Raw genomic sequence first — 16450 nt, 5'->3', positions numbered from 1 at the left:
GAACCACACGATGGAGCCTGAATGTTCACATTTTTCTGAGAATTATACTCTACTTTTTTACATTGAATCTAACATGTTAGGCTGGTTTACATTGTGTATATGTTTTCAATGACACGCACTTAAAACCCATCTCTTGAAAATGGCTGATTTACATATTGAACATAATATGAGGTCATACGGAAATGGCAGTAAAATGTTTAGGAGCATTCATTTATCCACACATTGGCTTTTCTCACGATGTATACTTATAAGGCCTATTGTGGATCGGGTCGTAATGGTTTCTCATTTTTTTAAGTGGGTTCCCACAAAAAAAGGAAAGTTAGTGAAACACAGCTTAAACCAAAATGTTGGTGGTTTTATTCCAGGGGTCCTGAGGCCCTAACCCTAAGTTTGCTCCCATGTGCTTCACATACCTGCTGCACCTACATGCTTATGATAGGTTAAATGAAGAGGATGCATATAATGATTGTAATTAAGCTGCAGCTTTAGACACACACAATTGCTTGTTAATCGCTCGCTTAAACCACAAAACAGGTTCAGCACAGTCTTATGTCCTCTCCATACGTAATAATGCAATGACTTGGCTTCATTGCATCCAATGTGCATTTAAGCTATGGCTGCCATAACACACCTCCAGACTGTAGCGAGTTACCTGCGAGCCGCCACACCTGCGTTTAAACACAATTAGCCGCCAGCAGATGTAACTGCCTCTGCGCTGCTGCTTTTCTCAGCAGCGCAACAGTTTTATTAAATATAGGCTTGGCGTGCTTCACATTATTTTAATGGTGTCGATCGTTACTTTGTTTGGAATAAATCAAACGTTGCTTTAAACGATGCCATTAACAACACGCATGCCGGCGTCGACCCAACGCAGTGCTGCTGCGCAACCAGTTTGTTTCTGCCTCCTTCTCTTTTTGTCGCATTGGATTTGACGGAGTTGGATATTTTTTGTTTGGGGGGGGGGATCGGACCCAAGTTATAGACGGTGACCGCCTTTCTGTGGCTGCGTGGTCGACGCGGGATATCAAGGAAGACATGATCGCGAGTAGCTCGAACAGTGTCCCCCGGTACATTTAGGAAACGGGACGCGGAAAACGGCGACAGGAAGGTCGAGACAGCCGGAGAAGACAGCCGGCGGACCAAACTGGAAGGCGTCCAGCTGGCAGCAGGCTGAGCAGGTAGGATGAATGAAACCGGAGGGTGTCGTTGGTCGGATACAACGTATGAACTAGTTTCACAAAAATAAACCCACTCATGAGAAGCAGGACTATGTAGCACAGCATTTTTCAACCTGATAGAAATTGCTCGTTAATACGGCAAACAATTCACCAACCAGTCCCTTGATTTGACACGAGTCTCCTTGGTTTTAGAGTTGGTTAAAAGCACAATCCTGCCTAACATGATCTGCGTCGGCCAGTAGTCAGGTGTGTGAATCAGTCGTGCTTCATAGGGAATCATGTGCATGTCCCATTCAACAACAAATGTACGTGCTTTTTTTTTTTTAGTAACCCCTGCAACCATAAATTGATAGATTAATGCATTCTTCATAGAATCAGGTGATATAGCCACAGCACTGCTGATGAGCCTGTGTATACGTTGTTGGAAAGGATGTCATTCTTTTATCTGTGGATCTACTGGCAGCTCTGAATTATAGACAGCTGTCAGCTACTGTGAGGTGGTCAAGAAAAACTGCAGGCGTGTAACAAGGTGTAGTAATGAGTAATCTTATAGAATCTGTCATGTTTAGGAAAATGCTTGGAACACACCGTTCTAAACATTTCCTTAGAAAACTTCCTGTCAGGCTCTTTTCTTGACATGTTGCACTTATTTCCTTCTGTCGATCCAGAGTTCAGTGGTGAGTCATTCTCATGAAAGATTTATATTTATTCCCTCCTGTCAAGACATCAGTGGGACTTACGGACCAAAGGACGCAGTGAAGGACGCTGGGATAACCTATGCAGATACCCACCCCTGTTGGATCATGGGTAACCAGACTGGCAGAGAAGTCCATGGCACTACAGGTAGGACAAAGGCAAACAACACAAATATTAGCTGATTTCTTTTTTCTCTTTTTACTATTTTCAGAGTAGGCTATAGATATTTTAAATGTTGTCTCTTTGCATGGCCAGTTTTCTCACACATTCTTGAATTGACACCTTTCTTCCAGTCATTAGTAATATTTTAAATATTTTTCCCCTGGTTCCAAGACAGAAAATGAAAATAAACTGGTGTGCACACAAAACAAACAAAAAAATAGTCTTAAGTTTGCATCCTTTTGTAATGCTGAAGAGTAGCAAGACCCTTTAAACTGAATCATGCTTAAGCTAAAACGTTTGTATCTATTAAAATTCTGCCTTGGAATGAAAAAAAAAGCAGAATTCATAGAATACAAAGACCAGTTTAGTTCAGTTGGAAACAAACAAGCATGAGTACAGTGGTGTTTCATTACATTTACATTGAACAAGAAAATTCAACGACCAGTCATCATATCCATTCGTTTTCCCAAAGCACACCGAAGCGTGTCCTTTCCTAAAATATGCCACTAAACCAGGAATAATAATACTTTAGTGAGAAAGCTTAAGTGTTTAGTTTTTGTGTAACCCGACAGAATGGGGCTACAACATCACATTTCAACTGATTGACACTAGATGTATCCTGTCTTAATGAAATGCTGGTGTTGGGTACTGTATGAAAATAAATCCTGTGAAATACAAACTGTAACCCAAAGGATTAATTGAAAGCCGGATCCGGCAGGGATCTTTTAGCGTCTGTCGTGCCTTAAGTATCCTTCAGGTCAAAGCATCACAGACCAGCTATCCTTTGGTGCAGCTAATGCCCATGGTGCCTCCTTATTTGAGGACATTCAGTTTGCCACTCGCTCAGTGTAATTCTCACTCGCAGCTGTTTAAAATGCTGCTCCTTGTTTCCCTCTCTTGGCTGGAAGTGGGCTCGGGCTAGAGGCTGAGAATAGCTCCCCTGCTGTAGCTGAGCAGAATACATCATGATGCTGCTGCCGTGAAAATGATGAGTCTGCAGAATCCTGCAGCACGACACAAGGGCAAGGAGGGGAAGCATGAAAAGACCTGAGTCAAAGGAGGCTGTGTATAGACAGAGCATGCTATCGGCATTGTGCAGAAATCACAATACTGTGACATCATTTTCTGTGAGGGCTGACAATTTCACGATGCAGAAAACAAGCCAAATTGCTAAAAAAAAAAGCAAAAAGTTCCATGCTTTATGCAGAATATTGGCAACACTGCTGATTGATGTAATCGCCTCGTGGTGACAGTCAGAGCAGCTGTTGGATAGTAGATCAGGGTAAAATCTCTCCTCCTGGATCTTGCCACATGGGGGAAAGGGTGTGTGTGTTTGGCTGCCAAGACATTGGCTTTTTGCTGCATCAGTCAGCCCAGGAAAGTAAATAAGGGAGCAGTGCTTACATCTGCACCGCAGAAAAGGAGAGGGGAGCTTTGCACTCGGCATATATTTTTCTCTTTTATCTCTCTGGTGTTCTTTTTCCTTTTGCTCCCCATCAGTTTAACGATTCCCCTTCTCAGGTTCTCCTCTAGATTTCTTCCACACGCCTCCTACCACACCCTCAGAAGCAGAGCTGACCGCCATGGCCTTATCCTCTGCAGCTTCCTCCAGTAAGGCACAGACGCCATCGCCAAGCGGCGGCACAACCCCCTCCGCCACCTCTCCGCCTGCAGACTGGACACAGAAACCGCCTGCTGCCACAGAATGGGCTGTGATAAGCGTAGACAGCGTCACCTCAGACACAAATGTGAGCGATGCAGCAGCGAGGCAGGGGAAGGGAGTGGGCAGCCTGGCCATCCCCGTGTCCCTGCCTCCCTCCAGAGGATCGCCTTCAGAGCAGAGCTGGCAGGAGCGGGATAGTGGACTTGAGCCGCAGCATGCAGAGGAGAGAGCCGGAGAGGAGATGACCTTGGTTTTACTCAGTCTGATGGAGCACTACAGGGCTTCACTAGGCCTGACCCCCAACACAGATGTTACCACAGGAGCAGTAGGTAGGTCCTCTATTGTTACTGTTTTTCTTAAAGCTGGGGTTAGAAGCGAGTCCCTTCAGGCCTTCCACCAAAGCCATTCCCCCAGAATTGTCAATGCATGCAATGAAAATGATTATTGTTATCTTAAGTACTCACAGCCCTCAAGCTAGCAGCTTGCGGAAGAGTTGGGTGAGGTGCAATGAGTGCACAGTCATTGTGCGCATGTAGACTTGTAGTCTCCAATAACCTGATTAAGTCTGAATGAAATTATTGAACGGATTCATTACAGTGCTGTGACAGATACCGGATTTTTTCCCCCAGATCATTTGTTGACTAAATGTAATGTAAAAGATTATCATAGCTTATAAAGTTCTAAAATTAGCTTTGCTATTGTCTCTCAACGGCTCTGAAGATAATCTGTTGTGATTTAGCAATGCAAAAAAGATGCTTCCTTCAGCCACATCCCATTTAGGTATCTGAGGGCTCTGGTTACATACTGGCTCACTTAGATGCCATCCTTAATGTCATTAGTCCTATCCTTTTCTTGTTTTGTTAAAAAAGCATGCTATATGTTGCTCTTGAGTGTCAAATCTTTTTTCACTCAACCGTATGTGCTTTGTTTGTTCGACTCATGTTTCAGAGCTGCTCAGGTGCTTGATATCAGAGAGAGATGAGCTGGTTGAGGAGGTGGACACACTGAGGGAGACACTCAGAGTGAGTTGGATCACACTTAACCGCCATACTGAGAACAACTAGCCTTTAAATTCAGATTCCACCATGCCTTTCCCATGTGGTTCTCTTTCTTTTGTCAGAGAGAGAGGCTAGAGTGGCGTCAGTTCCAGCGTGACCTCCAGGTCGCGGTGTCTGTGGCCGACAGGCTACGGGTCGAGTCGGAGCAGGCTCTGGGTTTGCTCCGGGAGAGTCACAGGACCGTGGAGGAGCAGCTGGCCCTGGCCCTCAGCGGACAGCAGGAGAAGGAGGACGAGCTGGAGAGTCTGAGGGCTGAGCACAGAGGTGTCTGCTGCAGACTGACTGAACTCACCCTGCAGCAGCAGCGGGAACGAGCCGAACTTGGCGCTCTGAGGATCGCATGCAGGGTGAAAGACGCAACGGATTGTGATGAACGGGCAGAGAGAGCAGACTCTGGGAAGGGACGGGTGGAAGAAATGCAGGACATTGTGGAGGAAAAAAAACAAGAAGTTGAAACTGACGATGTTGAAAAGGAGGAGAATGAAACAAATCAAGAGATGAATGCGGAAGTTGTGGGTCATGATCCTGAGGAGGCAAATGGATCAGGGAGCCTGCAGCTTAAAGGGAAAGGGGTGGCGGAGGGATACCTTCGTAGTTTGGCTATGCTGGGGAAGAAGAAAGAAGGGAGAGATCCGAGGAGGATCGTGATGCTGTCTGAAAGATCTTGGTGAGTCTACAGGAACACTCACAACACATTCAGCCCTGCTAACGGAAGACTGTGTTATAAAACGTGCAAAAAATGTCTTTTAGGAGTCTGTCTCGTCTCCCACTCCCAAGTGACTCCTCCGGGGAAAATGGGACCCCAAAAAACACGAGCACAACACTGCCGCTATGCAAGGTACCACATCGATGTGACAAATCAGGGCTGTAGCCAAGACCAAGTCGAGTTCAAGACCAGGTCCAGTGAAGTCTGTGTCAAGAATTGCAGTTGGCAATGGAGTTTTTCCAATGCTAATCATCTGCTGCCCTGCGTGATTGTGTGCACACAGCCAGGATTACTGCTCATTTTAGTTAATGCTGGCAAAATGCATAGTAGATAACAGATTAGTGTCCAGACTCGAGTATGACAGCCCTGTTGAAAATGTTCTTTTAATGGTGGTTAGGGAGGAGGGAAAGACTTCTATTACTGTTGAGTCACACTAGGCATTTGTAGACTCGGTCTCTAAACTTTTCCAGAAAGAAGAGCCGCCACTAAGGAGAAGGATGGACCGCATTTTGCAGCGGCAGGACAGCTGGTCCAGTTTTTACACCGGTGAGTTTTAAACCTCCAGCAATAATCCACCTTTATGTTCTACTGGACAGCTTAGTAATTGTGCAGCTGTATGACAATGGCTGCATTTTTATCTTGCAGGAAAACAGGACGAGGACCAAATCTCAGATTCCATCAAGTAACTATTACTATTAGGACTCTGAAGGCTGTTTGTCAAGGAGACGTAGATGCTGATAAATACTTAGCATGAATGAGTCAACGACTTGTCCATGGATGGATGGACGGATGGATGGATGGATGGATGGACGGATGGATGGATGGATGGATCAAATCAATCATGAAGTCACATTTAGTCAGAGTGTAACCTTTGTACACTTGAATGTGGAGAAAATGCTTTAATCTCATTATGTGTGGTTTTACCTTTGACAGTATAGTTAAGTTATGTTAAAACTGGTGAAAGCTCAACTTGACTTCCCAGACCTCAGGATGGTTTCAGTGCTCTGCTGAGGCGTCATGGTGGCTCCAGAAGAAACTCCCTCCTGCGTTGGTGCCAGAGTCGTACCCAAGGGTATAAGGTGAGAGAGAAGGATCAATTATTCTATAAATAATTCACAATCTGTGAAATTATGAGCAATTTGGGGTCGAGCAACAGAAATACATTTTAACCAGTTATGTTTTATCTTCATCAAATGTGTTTTCTGGCAGAATATTGAGATCACAAACTTTAGCAGCAGCTGGGACGACGGCTTGGCGTTCTGCGCCGTCTATCACACGTATTTACCAACTCACATACCGTACGGCAACCTCGACCCAGCAGACAAGGTAAGGCATCCATAAAGTCTCTCCGGGTGTGTTGGATGTGTCGTAAAGTCTCTTGACTGTGAAAGAACCAAAAATCACTTGTCCTTTTTATGAGCGACAAAGATCTGAGGGCCAAAACATTAATAGTGGAAGTGGTCGACAGTGTGCTGGATGTTTTTAGCTTTTTTACAAGAATCTCTGACTGATGATGGGCTGTTTCTGAACGTTTCTACAGAAGGAAAACCTGGACCTTGCTTTTAAGACGGGAGAGAGTGTGGGGATCACAGCCACACTGGTGAGGTGTTTTACTCAATATATAACTCAAATCTGGAAAAAATGACACATTTTTCAACTAAAACCAGCTCTGTTGGTTTAATGATCTTCTCTTTATGTGTTGGGACAGACAGCGGAGGAGATGCTGAAGGCAGACGGGCCGGACTGGCAGAGGGTCCTGGGTTACGTCGAAAGCATATTCCGTCACTTTGAGATGTGAAGTGGTTTTCTCCCGTGTTGCTCTTCAGCCCGGTTCTTCACAATGAAGAGCTCTACTCACGATGAACACGGGGCCGCCGGGATTTACGATGTGTCAGCAATACAGTCTTCCTCACACAGAAACCAAACCTTGGGAGCATTTTAATTTTTCTACATAACGTTTATTCAGATCCAAATAGGTGCTGGGTGATGATGCACAAGACACTTACACGTCAGGTTGAAAATCAGTTCAGTATTTAAATGCAGAATATTAACACTTGTTCAGCAATTACTTTGTTATTACTGGGTGCACTGGTTTTGCACGGTTTGCCTATTTAAAATAATGAGCACTTTATGATTGTTGTAGACTCGTGATGTGTTTTTAAGTGGCGATTTCCAGAATCTGGGGCACTTTTATAGTTATTTAGTTTTATTTATGTTGACTTAGTTATTTTTAGAGTGTCGTCATGTCTGCATGTACCCAAATCTAAAAGCCCATAAAGCGTGACATGAACCCAGATTTTATAAGCTGCGATAGCAATTTAATTTAAACACTACAGTATTTGTCTTTGAGGAATTGTATATATGTAAATGTATGTCCGCGCTTCAGTATTTTTAAAAACATGGTAAACATATGACTGTTGTTGCCAAACGCCTTATTGCAATAATAAAGTTATGTATATAGACCTCGTCCCCCACACACACAATTCCTCTGTTAATACCACACAGAGATCCACAGAAAACCTTTTAATTCATAACAAAAAAAAAAGTACATTTGATACACCTGACAGCATATAAAAATGATATAATTATGTTTATTAAAAAAAAGATGGCATTAAAGGAAATGTTTATGGTTCAATAACATAAAATGTTCATAAAGTAACACGTAACAAATAAATACAAACATTTAAAAAGCAATAATTTAACAAGGTTTTGGAAAGATGATTTTGATGAAACCGTAATGCATGATGAAGCATACGTGCCATTGTTGTTGGAACGTATTACTATATTGGGGGTTTGAGAGTAATTTTTCCATTACTTCTCAAGAAAAGTACATGATGGACAAGACCTTGGAATTACAGTATGTTCGCGTTGAACCAAAGCATTAGATGATGGAAACCTTGCAGATGACCAATGAATGTAAATAAGTCCTATGAAGCTGGAATGGCGCCCCCTATAGGTGGTGTTGACAGCGGTGGCAAGAGGAGAGACTTCAGTTTAACAGACATGGCTGCAATTTCAGGGTCCTGCGTTTCATACATCTTCACCAATCTGGCAAATTTTAGAACGCCTGAAAGTGAAGCAGAGCAGAGATCAATGTGATCAAATGTGTCATCCAGTGGTGGACAGTAACGGAGTAAACATATCCAGAGGATTTGTACTTTACTTTAGTGTTAGATTTCTTTGGTACTTATTACTCTTACTTGAATACATTTCCAAGACAAATACTTTCACTTGAGTTCATTTCTAGAAAGGCTGAAAAGTACTCGTTACTTTCAGGTCTGCTCTTTTTTTTTTTCTTTCTTTCTTGTATTTTTTAAAGACTATTGGACACAAGCTGTGTTTGTCAAAGAAGGAACCCTATCACAGTGCACGCTCTCCACTGGGATCTACGTAAAAGCGGAAATACGTAATCCCTCCCCATAAGGATACCGCCAAAGTAGCTACGCTCTCGACTGTGTTTGTCAACACAAAACTGCGACAATGGCTGAGTCTCAGATTGAGTGTGATAATGATCCGGAGGCACTTTCAGAAAATCCTTGGCCTTATCTGGACTCCATGTTTGAGTTTTACAGAGTAAAAAACTTGGACACAGACTAACAGTCATATATTTTCAAATGTGTATTGAGGGGGTTCCAGTTCCCAATGATAAGAGTTAGTTGGACGGTGCAGGTTCATTTGGTTACAATTTCAATGATTGTTAATAAACATCTGCATCTGCAACATCTGCTGTAGTCCTGTGATCCCATTCATTTTATTTGAAATTTACTCTTACTCTTACTTTTACTTAAAAGTACAAACTTTAGGGCGTTTTCCAGCCAGTAAATCTACACTTGGGGCAAGAAAATGCTGCGTCATGCTTACCCTCTCCTTCATTGTTGAAGCCGTAAGCTTTGATGACCTCCTGCTGAATCTGGGTGGCCACAGGGAGCACAAGCTGCAGCATCTTGCCCATGTCATTGCAGGCGCTTTCTCGCGCCTCCTCCATCCTTGCTGCGTTTTCTGGCACTGAGAAGGCCTGGATCACCTCACTCAGGACCACTGTGGAAGAAACAAACAAAACATAAGCAGGCACCGAAGAAAGACCCAAACTTAATAAGAGTATAAGCAGTTCTTCTCACCTCTGGTCTGCTCAACGGTGAGTGTGGGCTGCTGTGCTGGAGCCGATGCCATGTCTGGAGGGAAATAAACTAGATGGCTTAAAGTGCATGAGGTTACCTTGGTTCTAGAGCTGAAACGATTAGCTGTCAATTCAATCAACTTTTTTGATAATCAATTGATAGTTTCCGTCATGTTTTGTTCTTCCACTGTGTTGACTTTTGCTGCTTTTCTCTACTGTAACATTTCATCATTGAGAACTGGATATATTTGGGTTTTGGATGCAGAGAACAAGCAATCTTAGGCTCTGATCAATGTTAATGGCAGCATCACGATGCTGTGTGATTCAACGAATCGATCAAACAATTTATTAGCAGCCCCAATTAGTTGTTTATATAGGAAGGAGACGACACAAGTCATCCTGAAGTAATACTATTTAACCGTATACTAATAAATACATAGCTAAATCTAGCGTTAGACCTGCTGGAAGACAGCAATACACGTATTGAGGTAGGTTTGGGCATAATGGTCCTAAACTTGAGTTCAAAAGAAGTAAGATGAATATCTCTACAGCGTCGAAGTCTCGCTAAAGTAAGTTATGCTAATCAACTTGAACATAACGATGAGTTTCATTGAGACGACGAGCTGGACGTCGGTTCATCGACCGTTTTACTTTCTCTCTATCGACAGCCTGGACTGTGACAAAAGCTAACGTTAGCTTAGCTACGTTTACCAACAGCTAAAACACCAACGTTTCACGACCGGATTAACCACGAAACGATTAAGTTTGCAGGTTTGGGAACTCACCGCTGTGGGGAAACAACCTAGCTTGTAGCAGACCTGTGAAAATGAGCTAAACGACGGGTTTTACGACAACTGAAAGCGCTTTGCGACACGACGTCCTCATTTCAGGTAGGCACGGAAGTAAAGAGGTAAACAAACGCCTCGCTGAGCTAGTAGCACGATGAAATCTCTCCAAAATGTTGTAAAAGCGAGTGACAGTGAGTTTAATTGTGTTTAAGCGTTAAGCGTCACCGATGCGACGCTGATTCAAGACGTTTTGCGTAAGTCGTAACGTCACTAGCGGCTCTTAATTGCCACGTACGTACACCTAACAACGATGTCAATGGAGCAAAAGCTGGCCGAGTTCAGAGCCAGACGACAGGCTGAAAGTACGTTGAAACGGGACGAGGACGATACTCCGTGTTGCGGAGCAGAGACGGTAACGGACACGGCTGCTCACATTAATACAACAACTACAACGGAGAGTCAACAGACACAGGAGACGGAAAATGTCAAAGCTTCAACTCGGACCTCTCCAAGGAAGGTGAGACGTCACGTTTACTGTGTTCACAACTCACAGGTTCATTAATAACTGATTAAATGTGTTCTCTGACATTTATTTCTTCGTATGACTGATGACTCTAAAAATCTAAGATGAATCTGGTTGTATTTTTGTTTGCACAACATATTAAGAGATTGTGAAACGCATATCCTTCAAATATTAAGACAGACATATGTTTACAACCAACTAACCGATGTTTTGGTTTGTGTCTTCTCTGCAGGACAGCAGCAGCAGCAGTGACTGGCTGCTGGACAGCCGTCTGGGAAGATGGTTGACTTCGACACAGTTTGTCTTCTCAAACCTCACCTTGCTCAAAGTTCTGCTGTGGCTGGTGCTGCTCGGCCTGTTCGTTGAACTGGAGTTCGGCCTGCCTTTCTTCGTCATCTCCCTCTTCTACTGGCTTTACGAGGGACTCCGTAGCCCTGCTGCCCGCGAGCCCGGAGAGCTGAGTGCCTATTCTGTCTTCAACCCGGACTGTCAGCCTCTGCTGGGCACTCTGACTGCAGAGCAGCTGGAGGGAGAGATGGGTTACAGACCTCTGGCTCACAGATGACATGCTTGTGATGTCCAGTTCATATGTAATAATCACTTCTCTTCTGCAATTTAATTCAGGAATGTACAGGGACTTACATTCATGTTTTCATTGCATTGTGTCTGGATAGCACAATAAATTGAAATTGGTCTACTGACAGTTTTATACCTATTTCCCTTCTTCGAAACTGTTTAATAGTGGCATCGCGTCGTTTGTGGATAAGGGACTGTGCTTTATTTCAAATCACCATCACTTGGTGCACAAGGTTTAACAGATTTTTAAAACTGAACTTTACACCTTTTTCCTGTACTGATGAATGGATCCATCCATCCATCCATCCACTACACCACCGTGCAGCCGGATTTGGTAAATCGAATACATTAAAGGGAAGGTTATTTGCTTCAGATAAATGGCTTTTTAAGTTTAATAAAGAATTTTGAAGTATCAAGCATCTTGTCTCCAGGCCACATTTTGTTTTGCGATGAAAATAAATGATGTTTGATAAAAGATTAGAAAAAATGTTTGTTGAAATTTTGCAATGGATCAAACTATATTAATAGAAGTAATGAGTGTTGAGCTCAAATTGAAATACACACAATTGTAAAAAATCTTTCATAGGGAAATAAAGAATAATAAGCATAAAGAAGTCGATTCAGTAGTTTTACCAGTCTTTTTTTATCATAAATATCTGTACTTACTTGAGTATAGAATGATTATCACTGTTGACCAGATTATTTCAACGTAAAAAATGCTCCCTATGAGTGGTTTGCCATTTAAAATGTGCCTCGTGTGCGTCAATTATTATATCTACCTGTAAATCTAGACGGATTAGTCCCAAATCTACAAGTAGGAACTTCCATTGTACTTTTTCCTAGCGGGAGGTCGGAAAGCGGCGAGTTCCGAGGTGTTTCGAACGCAGCACACGGAGCGAACAACTGCTATCGGCAAAGCGAGAGGCTTCACTCCCGATGTACTTCCGCATTTGCTTGAAAGCCAACGCGACTCCGACGTGGATTTGATAGTTTCTTAGTTAAGCGAGGACAAATATAACACTGACACATCTTCATTAAAAACAAATAGTTTAACAGAAGTTAACGTCTCTTTGTGCGTGTTAACAGTAAGACTCCTATTTCATTTCGATGGTATAACTTGTAAGCCGAACGTCATGACAAGCTTGCAAGCTGTGGTCAGGTAACTCTCTTTGCAGTTTATTTGGCTCTCTGGGTCAGAGGTCATGCACTTGTATCTCCTAAAGTGAACGTATTGAACCAGTGGAAAACTGTAAGGTGGGTTCTACTCTAGTTTCTACTGTGTTGTCATCGGTAAGTACGAGCACTATATCACCAACCGCCACTTTTCTACTGTATGCTTATTCATATGTTCGATTCATTTATCTGATTTAGCTAGCTACCAGCAGTAGCATGTTAGCTATTTAGCACGAAGTGCATAGGTTTGCTACATAATTTAACAGTTTACGAGCTCTTCTCGGTTTAGCTAGTCAGCCTTTTGCTCCAAAATCAATATAAGTCGTGCTAAGACGTTGCGTATAAAACTAGAAAATACTAGCTAATCACAATCAGGTGATCCAGGTATTGCCAGTAGTTATTAATTTTCCAATTTCTGTAAAATATTCACAGGAGAGGAAGACACGTTTTAAGACAAATTCATGAAATGCTGCAGATATAATTTTTTTAAGGATGTCCCCATCATTTTGGACATAGTGTATGAGTCGTCACCATCTTATGTTCAGTATTAGTTGTGGAGTCTTTAGACTTAGTTAGCTGGTTATGATTTTGAATGTGTCCACAAACAACTGTTGTGCTCTTCTATCAGCCATGTCTGGAAGTCCTGCTGTGCTTATGAGGCTGGTGGCCTCGGCCCACTCTGTGGCCGAAAAGGCCGGGGCCATTGTGAGGAAGGTCCTTCATAGTGGAGATCTTTGCATTGTGGAAAAGGTGGGAGCAATGCATGTGTTGTATTAAAATCAGAACAAGTTAAAGTAGCGCGTCCCAGATGGAATGCTGTACTGTGACACTGACCAGCTGTGGAGATTTTACGCCTGTATTTATAACATGTGGATCCTGCTGATGAGTTGTTTTAACCTTTTCTGATTCCTCCATATGTCCCTGCACAGACTGGAGCTAATGACCTGCAGACGCTGGCAGACAGACTAGCACAGCAGAGCATCTGCGCATCATTATCCAGACATTTCCCTAAAATCACCATCATTGGAGAGGAGGTGAACACATTACACTCTGTTTTTAAAGTGTTTTTTAGAATGAGGTCTGTGGATACCCACCCATACAAACGTATTTTAGTGTGTATCATTTGTTTATTAGGATCTTCCAGCTGAGGAGATAAAGGAAGATCTCATTGAGAGCGGCCACTTCGAGGAAATCCTTCAGAAGACATGTCCAGCAGAATATAGCGGTCTGAAAGAGGAGGAGGTAACTGTAGATAGAATCAGAAATATAATGAACATTTTCAGCTTAAGCTATTGTCTTTATAAAAATAAAATAATAACAACAGTTTTATCTATGCATCAAAATGATCAAAGAGGTGCAGTACAATTGTATCAATATATAAATGTGCTTCTTCTGAGTGTTTATTTCTGAATCTCAGCTCGTTGTGTGGGTCGATCCCCTCGATGGCACAAAGGAATACACTGAAGGTAGGCTCAAACATGCTTATTAAAAATATGTTATTATATCTGTTATTATAATAACTTAGTAGATATTAAAGGCACAGCGTCACATCTGTATTTTTCTTTAAGTAGTTTACTGATTTTTTTGGACAGTTTTTAGGTCAACTGATTATGTAATAAATAGCAGCACAAATAAGTGTCATTGTCAGGAAATAATAAATGAGGTTGAGCCTCAGTTAACTGGTAATGTAATATGTAAAGTGTTGTTGCTATGGTAACAGTTTCAGATTTACTAGGGATACTGTTCCTGTTAAGCTGATGGGGACAGAAGTGACCACATTAAATACAGTTACTTTAGTGTCAGTATAAGTCAGCGTTTCTGCTCAGTTTTTAGTCCCTGGCCTCATGTTACTTTACATCCATGTGATCAAAATCTGTTTCATGCAGTGTATGACTTAAAGTGCATTAAAACTGACAGTTTTGCGTGCCTTCCAGCTAACACCCCGCTCTCTTCTGATTGAAGGGCTCCTGGATAATGTGACGGTGCTTATTGGTATTGCATACGGAGGCAGAGCCATCGCAGGTGTCATCAATCAGCCTTTCTACAACTACAAGGTGCGGGTCGAACTAAATGATCGTGTAGCCGCATCCTGACAGCTGTCTCTGGTTAATTCAAACGTTTTCCTCGTCAGCTTGAAGCGGGATCGGCTTTAGGGAGAACCATGTGGGGAATGCTTGGATTGGGCGCGTTTGGATTTCAGCTGCAGGAAGTTCCAGGTGACAGACGCATCATCACCACCACGCGTTCCCATAGCAACAAGCTGGTGACGGACTGCGTAGACGCGATGGAGCCTCATGAGGTTGTACGAGTGGGCGGCGCCGGGAACAAGGTGTGTCAACTGGGGTTTTACAGTCTTGTGTCGGGATGATTCAGTAACTCTAGTCATGTTTCTGATCCTGATCTGAAATTATATTAACGTCTTCCATCACAAGAATCTGGGAGCTTTGGATCAGAACGTTCTGGTAAAAGCAGGGTCATGTGGTTTGTGGCGATAAGCATTTCTCTTCCCATACTGCCAATCTACTCCTCCATATTCTTTGTGTTTTTAATAACCACACACATTGTAAAGTGACCGTGCACATCCACAGGTGATATTTTTAGCTAATGCTACTTTTTAATAACCACATAATATTAAGAAATAAATGTGTCACCTTCAGGCAATTTCATTTTTATCATTATTTCTTCAGTGACAGCAACATTAATAAATATGCTGTCAAAATCTAAGTTAGACTAACACAAATCATGCAAGCCCCCCCAACTGGGTCTTTTTTGACATGACTTATCCATTGATGTAAAATGTGTTTTATTTGCCTTCCCACTGACTAAGACCGTGGCTGCAAATGTTCCTAAACTGAATGAGCAAACGTCTAAAGTGATCTCATGACAATTTAAAAGAGCCCGTCATCTCTCTGCAGATAATCCAGCTTGTTGAAGGAAAGGCTTCTGCTTATGTCTTCGCCAGTCCAGGGTGCAAGAAGTGGGACACATGTGCTCCTGAAGCCATTCTGCATGCTGTTGGAGGTAAAAAACAAAACCCAAAACAAAAACAGTTCTGTAGCAGCAGAGAATACCTGAAAGCAAGGGTTTTAAACCAAACTACCAGTATATTATATCACCATGCGACTAGGTTACAATTCAAGATTCAACCAGATTTCTTTTCTCTTGTCTATTCCTTTTCTTGTGCAGGTAAACTGACTGACATGCATGGCAATGCATACTGCTATAACGCGAACGTAAAGCACATGAATTCTGCTGGTGTTCTCGCTACACTACGCAACCACGAGTACTACGTCAGCCGAGTACCACAGTCGGTGCTGCAGGCCCTCAAGTCAGACTGATAATCCGTCTTCATCCGACATCACATGATTCTGTGATTCACTTCAAATCCATCCACACATGCAGGAACCTTCTGCTATATGTAAACATAAAATCAGAACAAACATCGTGGAGTAACATGTTTTTGTGTCATGCAGCACTTGATTAACCAGAAACTGAGAGAGCACAATCAAAATACATTCATTCCACTTGTTTATTCCAAGATGCAAGATTTAAATAAATGAGAATACATGGGTTAAATGTTCATTTAGAAGTTGGAAATTATTTTCTGTAAGTGAGAACACTGAATATAAGTAACCAAATGCCATTGACTTGCCTTGATAAATTTGAATATTCTGACAACTGCTTCTAAGTCCTGTACTGGACCTCACTTTCTGCTGTGGCCTTCATATCCGTGTCCACTTCTCTTTACACCTACTGTCCCACATGCTATACTATGACTTTTTTTCCAACATACTATTTTACCTTTTTCAT

General features: G+C 42.5%; 4 protein-coding genes across 5 annotated transcripts; 3 read left to right on the top strand and 1 right to left on the bottom strand.

Annotated features, from left to right (window-relative positions):
• The first annotated feature begins 926 nt into the window (after positions 1 to 926).
• Positions 927 to 7831, top strand: LOC311027093 (uncharacterized protein). 2 transcript variants are annotated; one of them, XM_084030909.1, is made up of 12 exons: positions 937 to 1178; positions 1902 to 2021; positions 3558 to 4028; positions 4648 to 4721; positions 4820 to 5424; positions 5508 to 5595; positions 5934 to 6009; positions 6109 to 6145; positions 6446 to 6542; positions 6673 to 6789; positions 7004 to 7063; positions 7172 to 7831. In XM_084030909.1, the coding sequence occupies exons 2-12, from the start codon at positions 1982 to 1984 to the stop codon at positions 7259 to 7261; spliced, it is 1755 nt and encodes a 584-aa protein (XP_083887035.1). In that variant the 5' UTR covers positions 937 to 1178; positions 1902 to 1981; the 3' UTR covers positions 7262 to 7831. The 2 variants fall into 2 exon arrangements, 1 of the variants encoding a protein (XP_083887035.1); XR_014598562.1 differs by lacking the exon at positions 7172 to 7831 and having other exon boundaries at positions 927 to 1178; positions 6117 to 6145; positions 7004 to 7024.
• Positions 7832 to 7971: 140 nt separating this feature from the next.
• On the bottom strand, positions 7972 to 10450 carry grcc10 (gene rich cluster, C10 gene). The gene is made up of 4 exons (XM_084030911.1): positions 10366 to 10450; positions 9582 to 9635; positions 9325 to 9501; positions 7972 to 8530 (listed from the first exon to the last, which is right to left on the bottom strand). Exons 2-4 carry the CDS (start codon positions 9631 to 9633, stop codon positions 8391 to 8393), a joined length of 369 nt encoding a protein of 122 aa, XP_083887037.1. The 5' UTR covers positions 9634 to 9635; positions 10366 to 10450; the 3' UTR covers positions 7972 to 8390.
• A 31-nt stretch (positions 10451 to 10481) lies between these two features.
• saysd1 (SAYSVFN motif domain containing 1) lies at positions 10482 to 11589 on the top strand. Its single transcript, XM_084030910.1, has 2 exons — positions 10482 to 10885; positions 11124 to 11589. Exons 1-2 carry the CDS (start codon positions 10679 to 10681, stop codon positions 11454 to 11456), a joined length of 540 nt encoding a protein of 179 aa, XP_083887036.1. The 5' UTR covers positions 10482 to 10678; the 3' UTR covers positions 11457 to 11589.
• A 1012-nt stretch (positions 11590 to 12601) lies between these two features.
• On the top strand, positions 12602 to 16220 carry bpnt1 (bisphosphate nucleotidase 1). The gene is made up of 9 exons (XM_084030723.1): positions 12602 to 12757; positions 13269 to 13390; positions 13570 to 13674; positions 13775 to 13882; positions 14058 to 14106; positions 14603 to 14694; positions 14772 to 14969; positions 15556 to 15661; positions 15827 to 16220. Exons 2-9 carry the CDS (start codon positions 13271 to 13273, stop codon positions 15976 to 15978), a joined length of 930 nt encoding a protein of 309 aa, XP_083886849.1. The 5' UTR covers positions 12602 to 12757; positions 13269 to 13270; the 3' UTR covers positions 15979 to 16220.
• Positions 16221 to 16450: the final 230 nt, after the last annotated feature.

The sequence above is a fragment of the Eutrigla gurnardus genome, assembly GCF_963514095.1.
Source record: "Eutrigla gurnardus genome assembly, chromosome: 16".
In the NCBI taxonomy this organism is placed as follows: Eukaryota; Metazoa; Chordata; class Actinopteri; order Perciformes; family Triglidae; genus Eutrigla; species Eutrigla gurnardus.
This window is presented reverse-complemented; position numbering and strand designations above follow the sequence as displayed.